Here is a 16,934-nt window from a genome sequence, read left to right on the forward strand (position 1 = left end):
CACTTAGACTGCTTCTCAGTCTCCTTCCATTTAACTTTAGAATCATAGACTTGATAGACTTTCCTATTCAGTATCTAATAAAGCATCTTCTGCTTAGACATTTCCAGTGATCAGATAATGCCATCTAATGAATCAATTTATTTCCCTGGTTAACAGCTCTTATCAAGTGGAACTATTTCATAATATCTAGCTTATTAGTTCTGATCCTACCCTTTAGGCTGACACATCTATTCCCTCTTCTATATAATAGCAGCTACAGATATTTACGTTTTAACTTATCTCTCCTCCTCTCCTCACCCCTGTCTTCTCTTTTGCAGAACTATTCCCTGTTCTTTTAACTGTTCCCAATAGCACTGGGCTTCCAGCCCCTTCACCGTCTTGGAGTTCACATGTTCTGAATTCACTCCAGTTTGTCAGTGGCCCTTTGAGACTGTGGTGCTCAGAATTGGACACAATATTCCATTTGAGACCTGACCAAGACATATTTTATGTTGCTCTAAATGTCAAGAACAGCATCTTCCCTTGGTTATAATATTGTATCAATTTTTTTTAGCTTCATCTTGGGAACACTTTTCTTTGGGTTCTAACAAAACTTTTAAGGATTTGTACATGCGCTAGGGGATTTTATGTTTGGGTTGGTAGGAATCATAGTGGTGTTTTTTTTAAAGATTGAATTCCTTTTTAATAGTAATTTTAAAAAAGATAAATAGAAGATGAAGAAAAGTAAGCAAAATAGGAAAAATGGAGAAAAGAAAGAAAAGAATAAGAATATAGCAAAGAAAAAGAGAAAATATATATAAATGACTTCCCCCCTTAATCACAAGTATAAATAATTTTACTAACTTATCATCTTCTCTTAAAATACTACAAATGAACTTTTCTTTCAACAATCCAATAAGTACCTGTTTATAGATATATAAACAGGTCCTTAAATCTTCATCATTGGGAGAAAAAGAATGATTATTGTCAAATAATCTTAAAATTTGTGAACTTGGAAGAATAAGTGGAGATTAGCAAGACTGGACTCATTAGAAAAATGGTGGAATTAAAATTGAGGGAGGGGCATGTCACTCACTCCTAGCTAACTCCTAGCTTACTTTCAGATTTTCATAAGGTTTGTTGTGAGATAATTTAAGCATTCAACAAGTAGTAAAGTTATGCAGTCACTCATGTTTTGCCAGAAGATTTTGTCAGCAGATATGTTTTGTCAGAAGATTTTTTTAAAAAGTCAAAAGTAGCAAGCTTTCAACTTTCTTTACATTCAGTGGCTTATTTAGTGCAGCCTTTTTCAGATCCTCCAAATGTTGATTCCACACTTCTGGAAAAACTAAAGAAGGAACCCATCGTGGTAAAGGCAGGAAAAAATGCCATGGTTAAGATTCCATTTGAAGGTCGGAAGCCAATCAGAGCAATGTGGCTAAAGGATAATCAGGAACTTCTGGATGATGACAGGATAAACATAGATTCTTCAGAGAACTTTACTCGACTCTCCATACCCAGCACCAGCCGGAAGGATACTGGAAATTACAAAGTGAGATTAAAGAACGAGTGTGGAAGTTTTGAAGTTCCTTTCAAGCTGGAAGTGATAGGTGAGGGAACTGTAGTATTCAGACAACTATTTTTTATAATGTATGTAATGTATATAGAAAATGAAGTACTGTTAAACATTTGTACATGGAAGAATTTTTATTGCTTCTTCATGGGAAGCTGGATAAAAATAAGTTGATGTGAAATAAAATAGACAATCCTTTTCAATATAATCAAAGACAGATACAAGAAGTTTGCTTGTAGCACTATAATGTGCAGCAGTGGTGCTCACTCTGTGGTCCCTAGGACATTTAAAGGGGACCACAGGTAAGAGATGTTTCAGGGGCCAAGCATATGGTGAGGTAGCCACAGAAAAACAAAGTGTACTATATTGCAAATATTGACTTGCATCAGAAAATGTATCACTCACTGTCTCATGTCTATATCTAGTAATGGAATCTGGACAGAGAGGGGCTACAGTGAAAAAAAAAGGTCAGTCGAGGCCATGTGCAAACACAAAAGTTGAGAAACACTGATATGCAATATATATAATGTATATATTGCTATAATTATACCAATATTTTTTTCTGAACTGTTCCTTTGACCAAATGTTTTGTTTGGTCATTGTTGTGTACTGTTCTTTCTGAGGAAAAGGAGACTTCATATTTGGAACCAGAGATGGACATTTCTTCCATTTGGGCAGAATACTTGTTTCTCAGATAGAAGACAATTGCAGTAGTAGACAGATGAGCAGGAGGAAATGGATAAGAATGTGTTGCTAGTATTTAATCAATTAGCGTCTGATTCTCTAATTCAATATAATCAAGGGAGTAAATAGTGCCTTTACAGTATTGTTAGCTTCCTTTTTAAGAATTTATTTGCATCTAGCCTTAGTCTGCTAGCTTCTCTCGTGTGAGTATGTTTTGGTCTTTCATTCAGATAAGCCACAATCACCAACAGGCCCTATAGCGGTTGTAGACAGTTCCGCCAATGGCATAACTATTCAGTGGAAGCCCCCAAGAGATGATGGTGGTAAACCAATCCAGAATTATATTATTGAGAGGCAACAGGTTGGTAGAAAGACCTGGGTGACACTGGGAAAAACCACTGGAAGCTCTACTATTTTCACCACCAACAAAGTGGAAAACGACGCAAGCTATTACTTCAGGGTGAAAGCAGTTAATTCCTTGGGCAACAGTGAGGCCCTGGAATCTGATGAAGTCATGGCTGCTGCAAAAGGTGATTTGTCATTTTCTTTATGTATGTTTGTCAAAGGGTTATGACAATGTCTAATGCTGTAGCAAAACCTAAATAATTTGTCTTCAATGTAGACTGCATTCTACTGAACATGAACATTGCCATTCAATCTCATGAATATTTTGCACAAATATTATTTTTTGAGCATTTCAGGCAATTCATCAAATGCATTATTTTGGCAGTTCTTACAGAAAGCTCTAACATAATACTAATATATTATCTTTATTAAACTTCATTAATACAATAAATAAATACAATAAATAGTAATAGAAGATTTATTCTCTTTGCTAATATGGATCCAAGATATTCAAGAATAAATTTTGAACTGCTGCTACTTCTTGGGATAGGGTAAAACAAAGCCACATTCACAGTTGTAAGGAAAACCTCTACATGTCATTATGACCAGATCTCTCTCTGAAGGTATTGGAATTCAATATACTCTAGCTGATTCTCATTACAGGGAGAAAAGATTTATTTGATCAGAGACCCCCAGGCATCTGAGGGAACCTATTGGGTTTCAGATGGGACTTGAGGGTGGTTCCTGAGACTCTGATGCATGGTGCAACTGAGACCTTATGTACTACTTGGAATGAGAAGGCAATGAAGTGGGTTCCCCCTATAAATGGCTCCTAGGGAGTTGTATCAATGATATGGGGTCCCCTGTAAATGTGCCCTAGGGAGTTCCCTGATATTTAGGAGTCCAGAGATAAAACAGCAGAAGTCCTAGAGCACTGATGGAGGGAAACTCAGGACAAACCTGATAGGGTTTAGGGTGAAATATGATCTTATGGTAATAAAATCAACACAACCTAATTATGTTAACCATGATCACATCTGCAGATCATTAGTTGGCAGCTATCTTCATTGTCTTCACCAGTACCTCTTGCATAGCTTTATGAGGGTAATTGAGGCACCGGTCAGTTAAAATCAGATTTGACTTACTTTACTTTTTAAATCAGACCGTCTCTTTGCTGTTATTTTATTATCTTAGTTGACAATGAAACAACTTAACTTTAAAATCTTGGAAACAATTCCTCAGCTTCTCCAGGCCCTCCTGCTCCACCTAAAGTTAACAGTGCCAACAAAGATGGCAGCACAATTTCATGGTCTGCACCACATAAAATAGGGAATTCACGAATTTTGGGCTACAGAGTTGAGAAACGCAAGAAGGGCAGTAACTTCTGGACATCTGTCACTGATTTGCCCATAACAGGTAAGTAATTTATGTTTCTATAAGAGGAGGAGGCTAAAAGATTTAATTAAAAAGAATTGTAAGAGTCATTTGTATTTTATAGTTAACTATGCAGGTTAACTTACAACCATTTGCTTAGTGATCAAAGTTACAATGGCGCTGAAAAAAGTGACTTATGACATTTTTTCACATGACTGTTGCAGCATTCCCATGGTCACATAGCCAAAATCCAAACACTTAGCAACTAGCTCATATTTATGATGGTTGCAGGATCCCTGTACTCAGTGGTGGGTTTCAAAAATTTTTAGAACCTCTTCTGTAGGTGCGGCCTGCTTTGTGGGAATGGCTTGCAGGCCATGTGACCAGGTGGGAGTGGCTTGCCAGCCATGTGACCAAGTGGGAGTGTCTTGGCAGTCATGTGACTGGGTGGGCATGGCCAACTTGTAAAATGTGGTGAAACTCACTTAACAATGCTCCTGCTTAGCAACCAAAATATTGGCTCAGAAACTCTGGCATTTGAAGCACGCAAGTCTTAAAGCTGTCAAGTTATAAGACCTTTGCCCCCCTAACTCTTTAGAAAAAAACCCCAGCTTGACAGCTTTAAGACTTGTGGACTTCAACTCCCAGAATTCCTCCTCTCGTTCTTCATCTTGATGATGTGGGGACGGGCAGGGGGAGGGAGCTGGAATCAATTCTAAACGGCACTGTAGATTTGTGGAACCTGTTCTATAGAAGAGGTTAGAACTGGCAGGAACCCACCCCTGCCTGTACTGCAATCATCATGAGGATCACGTGATCACCATTTGCAACTTTCTGTCAGCAAAGTCAATGGAGAAGCCAGATTCACTCAACAACTATGTTACTAATATAACAATTGCAAGTGTGGCAAGAAAGGCCATAAAATGGGGCAAACCTCACTTAACAACTATCTTGCTTAGCAGCAGAAAGTTTGGGCTCAGTTGTGGTTGTATATCAAGGACTACCTGTATCGTTTTGGGAACTAATATTATTGAATTACAATAATTAAATGCTGAAATAGATAGTAAGTTATTAGATATCAGAAGCATTTTTATGAGAGAAAGTTTGATCTGGCTAGAGTTGCCCAAATAATTGCTCTTTTCTCAGTATCCATAAATACATTGTCCTTTCCTTGTAAGGGCTTCCTCTGTAAAGTTTTATCAGAATAAAGTATAGGTTGCAAAACAATTCATTATCCTTCTCTCAGTGGATGTAGCATTGAGATGTTGTTGAAATGTGTGTGGCCAAACACAATCATATTTATTGAATGATATTAAGATTAGTTGGGATTATATAGAAAACAATGGCACCACATGCATGATTATATTGGCTCTGTGAATATATATTTCTCACCCACCCTGGTCTAAAAAAAATATCCAGATTTTTGGGGGGATTCTTTGTGCCAGGCAGAGACAGACAGTCAGAGATGGATGATAGAGATAGAGATGTATGTGTGGTATTTTACAACTTGAGGTTTATGACTTTCTTCAATTTCTGCAATCATATGCTAGCACTAGTCCCAAGATATACTTTCTCTCTGTCATTTTTGTCATATTCCCCAAATACCTTTTATATTGCTGTGTCTATGTCACCTGAAAATCAGATCATTGGTCACCAGATAGAAAATAACATGTTAAGTCATAATAGAAATTTCCTATTTCTGTGACTGCACCTTCCCTCCCCTATCCCCCCAAATCATGGAGTCTCATTTTGCATTTCTATTTCAGTATTCACAGAATTGGATTGCTGTTATTCTTCTATTTCTATATATGTTTCATGAATGCTACAGAATCTTATGTATTATTCGCCAGGTTGAAATTCATTGAAATTTGATCAGAATGGATCATAACAATCAAATGCAAAGACTATAGAATATTGTTGTTATCTGGTCAGAACAAGGGTGGGCTTAGCGCTCAAAATGTTTTTCACTTAAAATGATCTATGCATGTGCACAACATAAAAAAAAAGGAATAAAAATTACATTTTTTCATTGAAGATTGTTCTGCGCTTGTGCAGAACAGAAAATCAAGATGGTAACACCGAGGATAGAACCAGTATAGTGACGTGTCCACCAGAGTTACTATCTTTTTGGCCCAACCGGACTGAATATGTAGAACCCACCTCTGGGTCAGAACAATTGTAATTCTGTATGGCAAAAGAGCACTTTGGGTTCTGTGACCTCAGAACCCAAAGAATGACATCTTTAGGACAACAGCTGGGAACCCAATCTCATACATAAGCCAATGTATATAGATATTTCTTACTAGCTCAGTTTTTTCTTCTTTATGAAATTCAAAAAACTCACAACAAAATAAATATGAAATATATGCATAAATTATTTTCAAATATTAGAGAATTATCAGGATAATAATCGCAAAAGCAATAATGTGCATACATCCCTGTTTATGAGATAAAACTAGCTCATTTATGCCATAGACAGGAAATATACAGTGAATGATTTGAAGGAGGGACTGCAGTATGAATTCCGAGTGGCTGCCATCAATAACGCAGGAGTGGGTGAGGCCAGTGCACCTTCAGAAGCTATTTATGCTCAAGATCCTATGAGTAAGAAGTTTACTTCCTCTCTTATATTTATTTGCTTATTATTCAATGTATATGTATGCTACTTCCCTTATAACTGTGTCTTTAAGCTGCTTGCAATAAATAGTGTATTAGTAGTGGCACTGAAAAACTGCAAAGGTAGTATGTGGATAGAAAAAGTTATTTCATAAAAAGTAATGGCATGTGATTACTTCTCTCACAATCATGTAGTAAAATGAAATGTCCCTTCCCAAAGCATTGTGCGTTTCTCCAGAAAGTTCTCTTCACTCACTCTTTGCTGGTTTAAGTATTCCAAAATAGTGATAGTTATATATTTATAGAATGGTTCTTTCTGAAACAGTTCTCAGTATTCTGGATGCATTTACGTCCCAAAACACAATGCTCTAAAAAACATCCTCTCCATTTTGTGTATTTTGATTCTCTCAAAGGACAAGATAATCATTAACCACATTCACAAATTCCTTTTTAAAAACTTATTTCTTTAATTATTAATTTCTATTAATGTTTTAAAAAACCTAATAAGATTATCTAGTGAGTGAACAAATATACCATATACCAAATAATGAGGTAAAGTATTTGGCAATCTATACATAAAATGGATGGCATTAGTGGGATGCGGTAGCTCAGTGGATAAGATGCTGAGCTTGTGGATCAGAAAGGTTGGCAGTTCAGTGGTTCGAATCGCTAGCTCCGCGTACCATTATTTGCCCCAGCTTCTGCCAGCCTAGCAGTTCGAAAGCATGTAAAAATGCAAGTGGAAAAATAGGAAAGTAACAGCTTCTGTGTGCCTTCAGTGTTTAGTCATGCTGGCCACACTACCACAGAGACATCTTCGGACAGCGCTGGCTTTGAAATGGAGATGAACACCACCCCCTAGAGTCTGGAATGACTAGCACATATGTGCGAGGGAACCTTTACCTTTATTTTTACATAAAATGGAATTTGTTTGGCTTCTATTGAATGGATGATACTCAATTTTCAGGAAAGTGTAATTCAGTAGCTATTCCATTGACAGTAGGACAAAGAACCATATTTTTCAGAGTATAAGACACACCTTTTTCCCTCAAAAAAAGAGGCTAAAAATCTGGGTGCATCTTATACACTGAATACAGCATTTTTTTGCCTCCCGACACCCCGTCCTCTTCATCAAAATGGCTGTGCAAAGTCTGTATGAGGCTTTTAGAGAGCTCCTGGGCACTGGGGAGGGCAGAAAGAGCAAAATTGGCCTGGTTTTTTGCCCAATTTTACCTCCCCAGCCCACAGGAGCTCTCTATAAGCTTCCTAAAGACTATCCATGCCCTTTTTTAAAAACAAAAAAGGGGCCGTTTTCACAAAAAAGCTCCGTTTTTTGCTTGTTTTTGCTCCCCCTCCAGGAGCACTCTGCAAGCTCCCTAAAGGCCTTTATGCCTTTTTGGAAAGGAAATTGGCCTCGTTTTCGTGAAAACGGGCCGTTTGTGGGAGGTTTGCAGAGTGCAAAAACTTTTTAAAAAATTTTCCTCTTCAAAACCTTGCTGCGTCTTCTAGTCTGGTGCTTCTTATACTCCGAAAAATACTGTAAGTTACTATTAGAAAATGTTCTGTGGTGAGGGAAAGAAAGAATGAAGAATGGGGGTTCCTACTGGTTTTCAGTAGATCAATGTACCAATGTACCATAAAGACGAAAGTACCATAAAGAGATAATAAAGTAAAGGAAACAATGGGAAACAAATTGTAACAAAGTAACAATGAAATGATATCAAAATTTTAACCTTCCTTTTTCCAGAACCTCCAGATCCAGTAAAAGATCTAAAAGTGGTTAATACTGATTACTGTAGCATCTCCTTATCATGGATGAAACCAGAATCAGCAGAAGAAAGTTCTGTCAAAGGTTATATTGTTGAGATTCGACACTCCGATACTCTGAAATGGACTCGATGTAATACTATCCCAATACAAACAACTGCATATACATTTAGAGGATTAAAAGCCAGGGAGCCATATTTCCTACGTGTGAGAGCAATTAGTGATGGTGGTTTGAGTGACCCAGTTGAAGTTGATACTTGTGTTCAGGCAGTACCTTCTTCTGGTAAGTCAAACTATGTAATTTTTGCTTTGAAAATTAAATATTTACAGAGATAATTCTGGACTACCTTATTTATATGAAATTATATGACTGTTCCTCCTATTTATATGAAATTCTGTTCAAAAATAGTGAAAGGAAAAAGCAAAGCATGTGAAATCTATGATATAGCTGTTATTTAACAGGTGGGCAAGAGGCTGGAGAACGAAATGATATGATTCAATGTACTGAGGATAAGGACAGAAAGGTCAAATCTTATGAAGGCCCAGGTAAGTTGAGGATAGTCCTGTAAATTCAATATTAAAAAATTGAGTTTGATGGGAGAACTTGAAAGAGAAAAGGAAACAATCTGATAAATCATGGACGTTACTCTAGATGGTTCTAGAAAAGGCTAACACTATTGAAAGAACACAGAAGGAGACTTTTGAAAGAAAGCCAAAACTAGAAGACATTGTATCCGGAGAGAACTGGAAAAGACACGTCATAGTTATATTGAAAAAGAAACTAAAGAAGAATACTTGGGACATATTTAGCTCAACTGTCATATCCAGGGTATTTACAAACTTGAAACCTTCAAGATATATTGGATTATCATCATTCATAGCTGTGGGAAGTATTTTAATGGAGATTATTGCAAATGCCTAACTCTGAAGAAAAGACAGCATTGCTCTCTTTATTAATATTTGGCAAGTGTACAAGGGAATATATATTTAATTGATTATTTTTCACAGTAATTTTTAAATCAAATGGTATATTAGACTATTTGAGAAGGTGATACTCAGCTGTTCTGCATGCATACTTCTTAGATGATGAAACATCTCGGTTCTATAGAATATGCAGTGGGGAGTGAGGAGTTGTTTTGAGCATTTTATATATTGCAGTTACAGAACTGAACTAAACAATATGATGCCAAAACTTACTGAGTTACGAATTTATGTATGTATATATGTACATCTGTATTTCCAGTTAAGCCCAAGTTCTTAGTGAAGGACACTGTTGAAAGTTTCATGAAAGTGAAAGCAGGAGATGCCATCCATGTGCGTATTCCTTTTGAAGTAAGTATAGCCTTTGCAAGCAATATATAATAAATCTGTTTCTATGCTTTTTTATATGCCAGTAAATGAAGCTATGTAGAGAATTGGAATTGTTTTAAAAATAATTTTATATGTTACTTTATAATAATCATTGAAATGAAAGAAAAGCTAGAATACTTAGAACCATTTGGTTGTCTTATTTGGATTTTTTATAGTACAACTGTTACATGGAAGCTGGTTTATACGACTTATTTTAAAAGTAATTTAAGTAATTTAAAATAAGTGTCTTCTTCATGTTTATCAGGCATCCCCATCTTCTGAAGTGATTTGGCTGAAAGATGGACGTTCTCTGCCACTAAAGGCCACAACTGCCACCAGAGACAGACTGAGCCAACTCATCATAGCAGAAGCTGAGCTTTCTGACAGTGGACATTATGCTATCAGCCTTCAAACTGAGCATGGGAGAAAGGAAACATTCAGTTTTCAAGTTCAAGTTCAAGGTAAAGATCATACAAGAAAATCTACAATTACGCATGTTCTACATTTGATCCTATCACCTTACCTGGAAAACTAGTCATATAGAACCTACAATAGTAGGGTTGGAAAGGATCATAGAGGTCTTCTACCCCAACCCTTTTCTGAAGCAGGAAGCCCTTATTGAAGCTCTGCCTATTTTTAATGTGCATTCTTAATTTATTATTAAATATAATGTGCATTTGCATAAAAAAGGGGTGGACTGTTAATTGCATGTCTGTAGTTACCATCTTGACTCTTTTGACCTTATCTTGCAGATACCCTTGTCTGTTAGAAACTCTGTATGCAAAGGCATTAGTGCTTGAAAAAGAAAAAAAGAAAATGAAATATCATAACTACTCTTTAAGTAACAACACTTCAAGTTGTTCAAGCAAGAAGAATATCAGTTGTGAATTACCCACAAGTGCTTCTTTCCATATGAAGCTTCAAGCTAAAATTGCCTAACTTATAGAGAGCTTTTGCCCTTTCAAATTAAATTTGAAGGGTGGACCTGCAATATACTAGTGTTCCAAGGAAGACTTTAAGACTGTTAGTCAACTCACCTTTTATGAAGTGATTGAGTAACTAATTAAAACCAAGAGTATGTTAGCGTGTTATAAGCAGTAGTTTGAAGCCATTTGAAAATGGTCCGTCATATAGACATTATAGGCAGAAGTAGTACAGAAACATGTTTTTAATAGGAATGAAGTTTTAATTCACCCTTCACTGATTTGGCATCTTCAATGTGGACAATATGGATGACAGCTCTCAGAAATTCCTGTCCACATGATCTGGGCATTTTTGGATTTGTAAACAACCCAACTGCGAGATACAAAGTTAAAAAGGCCTGCGTTACTACTTCAAGAGAAGTGGTAGTTTAGTACAGTATCTCTTGACATTATTCTCTCTTTTAATCATAGCAGATATCATCTTTTAATACCATCTTTACTGTATATGTTAATTCTATTAATAAAGATTCCTGCTGTAAATTACTTTTGCTTGAAAAGAGTAGATAAGAACCAGTTAGTCACACTCCTTTACTATGCCATGCCTCTGGCTTCATTAGATGGAAAACGTGTGATCCCATTTACACTTATAAAAGTATCTCAGGAAATTTAAAATATTGAAAAAGAAGACATAACAGCTGAACAGAACTATTTTTTTAATCCATTAAGAAGAACTTTCAGGATGAGAGACTGAAGTCCATGGAGTTATTCTTCTTTCTTCAATATATTTACATTCTTTTTACCATGTTTCCCTGAAAATAAGACAGGGTCTTATTTTCTTTTGACCCACAAAATATGGCTTGGGCCTTATTATCAGGGGAGAGCTTATTGTTTTGGGTTTGCCAGGCGGCTACTCTCTTGCGAGTGGGCTCCCGAAGAGCCAGGCATAGTCTCAGGGTGGAACAGCTGTGTTGCGCTGTCGCAGCAGCACTACATAGCAGCCATGAGGTGACCACGCTCACAAGCAGCCACCCGGAAACCTCCCTTTCCAGCTGGGCACAACACCATTCATTGACCTAGGGGTATCGTCAAGCCACAAGAGTGCCCATTTGCAGCCCTCCAGCTCCCGCAGCTTGATGCCTTTGGAATGCCCCAAGGTCAGTGAATGGGGCTCTGCATGGTTGGAGAGTGGGATTGCACAAGTGGCTATTCCGCTCCCCGCTCACGCGACTCCCAGGCTCACAATGCCTTTGCCTAACTGTCCCTACAGAGCCAGGGCATCTCTGCTGCTGCCGTCGCCCGCCACATGGCTTTTTCTGCGGCTTCCAAAGTACGGAGGTCGAGTCTTCCGGCAGTTGCCGCTCTGAGAGTACGCTTTATGGTTGTGGGCTTGCTGCTGGCAGAGCATACTCCCAGAGCGTACAACCATAGAGCGTACTCCCAGAGCGCCAACTGCCGGAATACTCGACATCCATGCTTTGGAGGTGTTTACATTTTTGTCCACCCAAAAAATGTGACATGGCCTTATTATCAGGACATGTTGTATTTTCGGGGAAACACAATATAGTTTCTAAATCTATGATATTTAAATATAGTTTCTGTAGGGTTTCTAAATTTGATTTTAAATAAATAATCAAATTGCTCCACTTTAGAAACACTTAGAAATAATTTCTGATTTTGGTTTTATTTTGCAGATATTCCTGAGCCTCCTGGCCCTATAGAACTCATTGAGAAGGTCCCTGGGACGGTGACTCTGATATGGGAGCCCTCGCCCACAGAAAAGAGAGACAGTAACATAACCTACATGGTTATGAGATGTGATTCCAGAAAAGGACCGTGGCAAATGGTGGCTGACCACATTTACACCAACAAATATACAGTTATAAATATTATCCCAGGCCGGGAATATTTCTTCAGAATTCTGGCAGAAAATTGTGTAGGGATCAGCAAGCCATCTGAAACAGTGAACCCTTGGATTATTCAGAAAGAAAAAGGTAAACATAGACAACTATTGTTTGGGGAGCTGTGCACACTTCAAAAAAGAGCCTCTCTATTCACCAAAGTACATTTTTACATGATGTGGGGCTGTTGCTTTAATGAATCAGATTGTTAAAGCAATTTATCTATAACAGTGATGGCAAACCTTTACGGCACCAAGGGCCCAAACTGGAACATGAGTGCATCCATATTCATGTGCCCGCACCAGAGCGCCAGAAACCTAAAGACCAGCTGGCTAGTGTGCATGTGTGTGCCAGTCAGCTGGTCTTCAGGTTTCTGGGCTGTGCATGCCTGTTTTGTTGGCTGTTTTTTGAGCCGTTTTCAGGCTATGAAAACCAGCCTGAAAAAGGCCTGAAAAAAGGCCCCAAAAGGACCTGAAAATGGTCTGTTTTTTGGTCATTTTAAAGCTGCTTTCAGGCCATTTTCTGGTGCTTTGGCCTTTGCGAAGACCAGCTGGCCAGAAACCAGAAGAGCAGCTGACGATGGTGCATATGTCCACAGAGAGGGCTCTGTGTGCCATCTGTGGCAAGTGTTCCATAGGTTTGCCATCAGGAATCTATAACATGACTCCAAAAATAGCATCTTTTTTCAGCCTTGGGTTCATTTGGATTCACATTATAACAAATGGAATCATGTACAATATGGACTGGAGTATTCCTGAGGCATGTTTAGGGTATCTGATATCTTCATAATATTGGACAACTTTGAATTGATTTGAATTGAATTGAACATCATTACAAAGTGACCAGTTAGTACTTCCCATATCAATGATTGCCAATCAGGAACACAGAATAATACCGGAATGAACTAACATGGTTTAGTATTTTTCCTAAATGAGATCAGAAATGGTAGATAATTGATTGTAATTCATCATTATCAAGCCAATATTGCCAGATAAATTTGCAAATAGAAATAACAATAAAAAATCCTTCATTGTTAACATAATCCTTTCTTCTCCTGGTTTTATTTTTGCACTTCTTCCAGATAAACCTGAAATGAAACTTCCAAGATATAAGGGGATCAACCGAGAGCAACCTCCAAGATTCCTTGTCCAACTGAAACCACATGTGGTGAATTTAGGATTTAATTGTCACATGAGTTGTGCTGTGACTGGACATCCAGCTCCTCAGGTCACTTGGTACAAAGGGAACAAGAATCTCTCTCAGGATCCTGCCTTTTTCTGCAAAAATGATTTTGGGGTTTGCTCCCTTGTGATCCCTGGAATCACACCATCAGATGCTGGCCAATACAAGGTGCTGGCTGTCAATGAACTAGGCCAAGCAATCAGCAAAGCTGAACTAACTGTGAAAGATGGAAATTAAAAGGTAGCTGAAGTTCACTTCCATATAAAATCATGTATTTTGCACCAAATTAGACTTTTTAAAAATGAATTCTGTTAATTTAAGATGGCAATTTTGAAAAATACTGATAGAAAAAGGGTAAGACTCATGGCTCAATATCTAGAATAAATTCAGTCCAGTAATTAGTTTGTTCAGTTTCCTCCAGAGTCATTTTTTTCTGTACCAATCCTAAAAAATTTTTTTGATGATGGACTTTGACACTACCATCAATGATGACTGCATTCTCAGTGGCAATCATCCTCCAAAAATAATAAAATGTTTAACTTTGCTTGATTGCACCTTTGAAGTAAATCCAGATTGGAAAAGTTATTGTAGTAACCTCATTACATTTAATCCCATTAGCCCTAGTTTAAGAAGCCAACTCAATACTTTGTGCAATATTACAGAAAATCTGCTAGTTTAAGAGCCTTAGAATGCTTAGCATTTTAATCACTTAGGTGATTCATAGATTTTATCCCATTTTCTAACAATGAATGTAATATATATATATATATATAATCATTTTTGTTCATTTTTAATATATATAAAATCTGACATTTTCAACTATATTTTTCTCTGTTTTTTTCCTCCTTGGAAGTACCTGCGTATTATTACAATCTGCACTGAACCAGCTTCACACAGCCTGCAGTATAATAATGGCTTCCTGTAGAAGTAGCACTGTGAACAATACATTTATTCTTACATCACTGTTCTGAAGGATTTGGATACTTGATGTCACAAGTGTAAAAGAAAAGCAGCAGCTTTTGTTTTCTTCTATCTTTTACAGTATGAAGGCTTTTGAAAATATGCACACACTTGTTTCAAGCAGAAGAGACAACATCCAAATGTATCAGTGACTTCTGTAATTCACCTAGCTGAAACGTGTTCTGATATTCAAATACTTTGGTTCCACTGACAATAGTTCTGCTGAAAGCTGTGATTTATGTATCCTTTGGAATTTTAAATGTTTGGAAGACTTTCATTTAGAAGAATAGCAAAGCTTTTTAGGATATATTTCATTAGTTTCAATCATTGCATTACTTATGTAGAAGGATTAAAAAGCAATAAAAGACGAGTATAAAGGACAGCTGAATATTTTCATCAGTATTTTATTTCTTAATTTATTTTGAGGTAACAATGTTAGTTTCATTAAAATAATCAAGGTAAGACTAAGTTTAGATGTTTCTGGAGAGGCGGTTGTATTCTGATTATTTCCCAAATGTCTCAATAAAATAACATCCCATTCCAAGGAGGTGTTGTGTATTCTTTACTAAGTTATGCAGTTAACTATCTTTACATTTAATATCTTAAATCAGAATAACAATAATTACAGAAAGCCAAAAGCAGTATATATACATTCAATTTTCATTCATTCATTCTTCACTCATTCATCCATCAATTTCTATTATTTATATAGGTTCTAGGCTGTGTCACTGAACAATTAGAAGACACATCTTCAGGCAATAATACAAACTTTTGGACTTTCAAAATTGCATAGTGGTGTTCCTGCTCCTGAATCCTTGCCAATCTTCAAAATGTGCCTGGTGATTTTAGCAAGCTTTATCATATTGAAATTGAGGGGAAAGTAACCTAAGAGGTGGTCAGACACATCATACAGTATTTAGAACCTTAGTACTATATTCATTCATTTATTTCCTAAGCAAATATATCATTTCAAGGAAAGGGTAAGAAGATGATGAACTTCATTGGCTTTAGATTGATGTTCACTTACTTGTCAATAACTGTTATTAGCAGTTATTAGGGTTTGTATGGTTTGGTTTCAGTATTTTTCTTCTTGATATATTGAACAGTGGATCAAAGTAAATTCAGTACCAAAGCAGAATCAGTGATCTTTGGTTCTAAACAAAATATCAGCAAAGTCTAGATCTGTATCATTAATTCAAACCACTAATTCACAGTAGGATTAACATTTGAGTCTCTTTAACTAGAATGCCAAGGGTTGCAAATGTGCTTTGCTACTCAGTTATTGTCTCTCTCAAATAACCATAACTGCATAGAATAGCACTGTGCAGCAGCAAACCTAGAAAATAATTGCTGCTAATGTTCTCTGAGGCATCTTTCTGGAATCCTATCCAAGCACAACTCTATGATACAAATATACATAAAATTGCAGCGTTAAACAGCTGCAATGCACATACTTCAATAAAATATGTTATTGAAGTATGTGCATTGCAGCTGTTAACGCATCATTTTATCCTCAAATTATTTATTCCGGGACAATGACATACAGAATTGATGTATCCAGAATTGATATTTAGAAGAGTAAGGTTCAGTGATAGAACCTGCTGCCTCAAAACGTTATAAGACTGTCAAGGCAAAAAGAAAATCCTAAGAAAGTGGGGAAAGTATCCCCAATTCTACCACTAGAGGGACTCTTTCTAAATGTCCACAATTTCAAAAGCTGCATGGATATTTTGGGAAAAAGTGAAAACTGGAGAATAATTTACTTCTGATTTTGATTTTGATTTTTGTTAAATGAGAAAGGAAAGCCTTTTCATATGGCTATTTGGCTGTGAATTTTGCATTGACAGGGAAAAATTATAAGTAATGGATATGAAAAAGTTCCCTTGTACTTTAGCTTTAAAAAAAAAAACCCCAAAAAAACAACCAGAAACACTGGTATTACTTTAACTACCATAGCTAAACTGAATGAATGTATAGCATAGACCAACAAAAGGAAAGGAAAAAAGAAAAGAAGGAAAAGAGGAGAAAATAAAAAAATAAAAAAGCCTAGATTCAAATTTTGCCAAATATTTTTTATCTTCATTTTATTCCTTTCTTGTTTCTGAATGATGCAGAATAAATAAATGTATATACAAATAGTGTGTGTGTAAAAAATAAATGTAATATGGACAAGAAACGTTTAATAGTAGAAATTGTACAGTTACTAGAAACAGAGAGGTTAGCTATATGTGCGCTTGTTCTGTAGCCTTCCCTAAACTTAGTGCCATTCAGATATGTGGCTTC

General features: G+C 36.7%; 1 protein-coding gene across 1 annotated transcript in view; it reads left to right on the forward strand.

Moving 5' to 3' along the window:
• IGFN1 (immunoglobulin like and fibronectin type III domain containing 1) overlaps positions 1 to 13,962 on the forward strand; it is a 30,203-nt gene extending 16,241 nt beyond the window's left edge. The window contains exons 14-23 of the mRNA XM_087720817.1: positions 1,293 to 1,589; positions 2,467 to 2,766; positions 3,824 to 4,001; positions 6,435 to 6,559; positions 8,319 to 8,621; positions 8,801 to 8,884; positions 9,582 to 9,670; positions 9,954 to 10,149; positions 12,303 to 12,602; positions 13,591 to 13,962. Coding sequence (XP_087576943.1) covers positions 1,293 to 1,589; positions 2,467 to 2,766; positions 3,824 to 4,001; positions 6,435 to 6,559; positions 8,319 to 8,621; positions 8,801 to 8,884; positions 9,582 to 9,670; positions 9,954 to 10,149; positions 12,303 to 12,602; positions 13,591 to 13,928 — 2,210 coding nt within the window. The 3' untranslated portion in view covers positions 13,929 to 13,962. The remainder of the gene's footprint in view (positions 1 to 1,292; positions 1,590 to 2,466; positions 2,767 to 3,823; positions 4,002 to 6,434; positions 6,560 to 8,318; positions 8,622 to 8,800; positions 8,885 to 9,581; positions 9,671 to 9,953; positions 10,150 to 12,302; positions 12,603 to 13,590) is intronic.
• The last annotated feature ends 2,972 nt before the right edge of the window (positions 13,963 to 16,934 follow it).

This window comes from Thamnophis sirtalis, unplaced genomic scaffold, assembly GCF_051295495.1.
Source record: "Thamnophis sirtalis isolate CommonGarterSnake01/CBP01778 unplaced genomic scaffold, rThaSir2_p1.2 scaffold_7, whole genome shotgun sequence".
Classification (NCBI taxonomy): domain Eukaryota; kingdom Metazoa; phylum Chordata; class Lepidosauria; order Squamata; family Natricidae; genus Thamnophis; species Thamnophis sirtalis.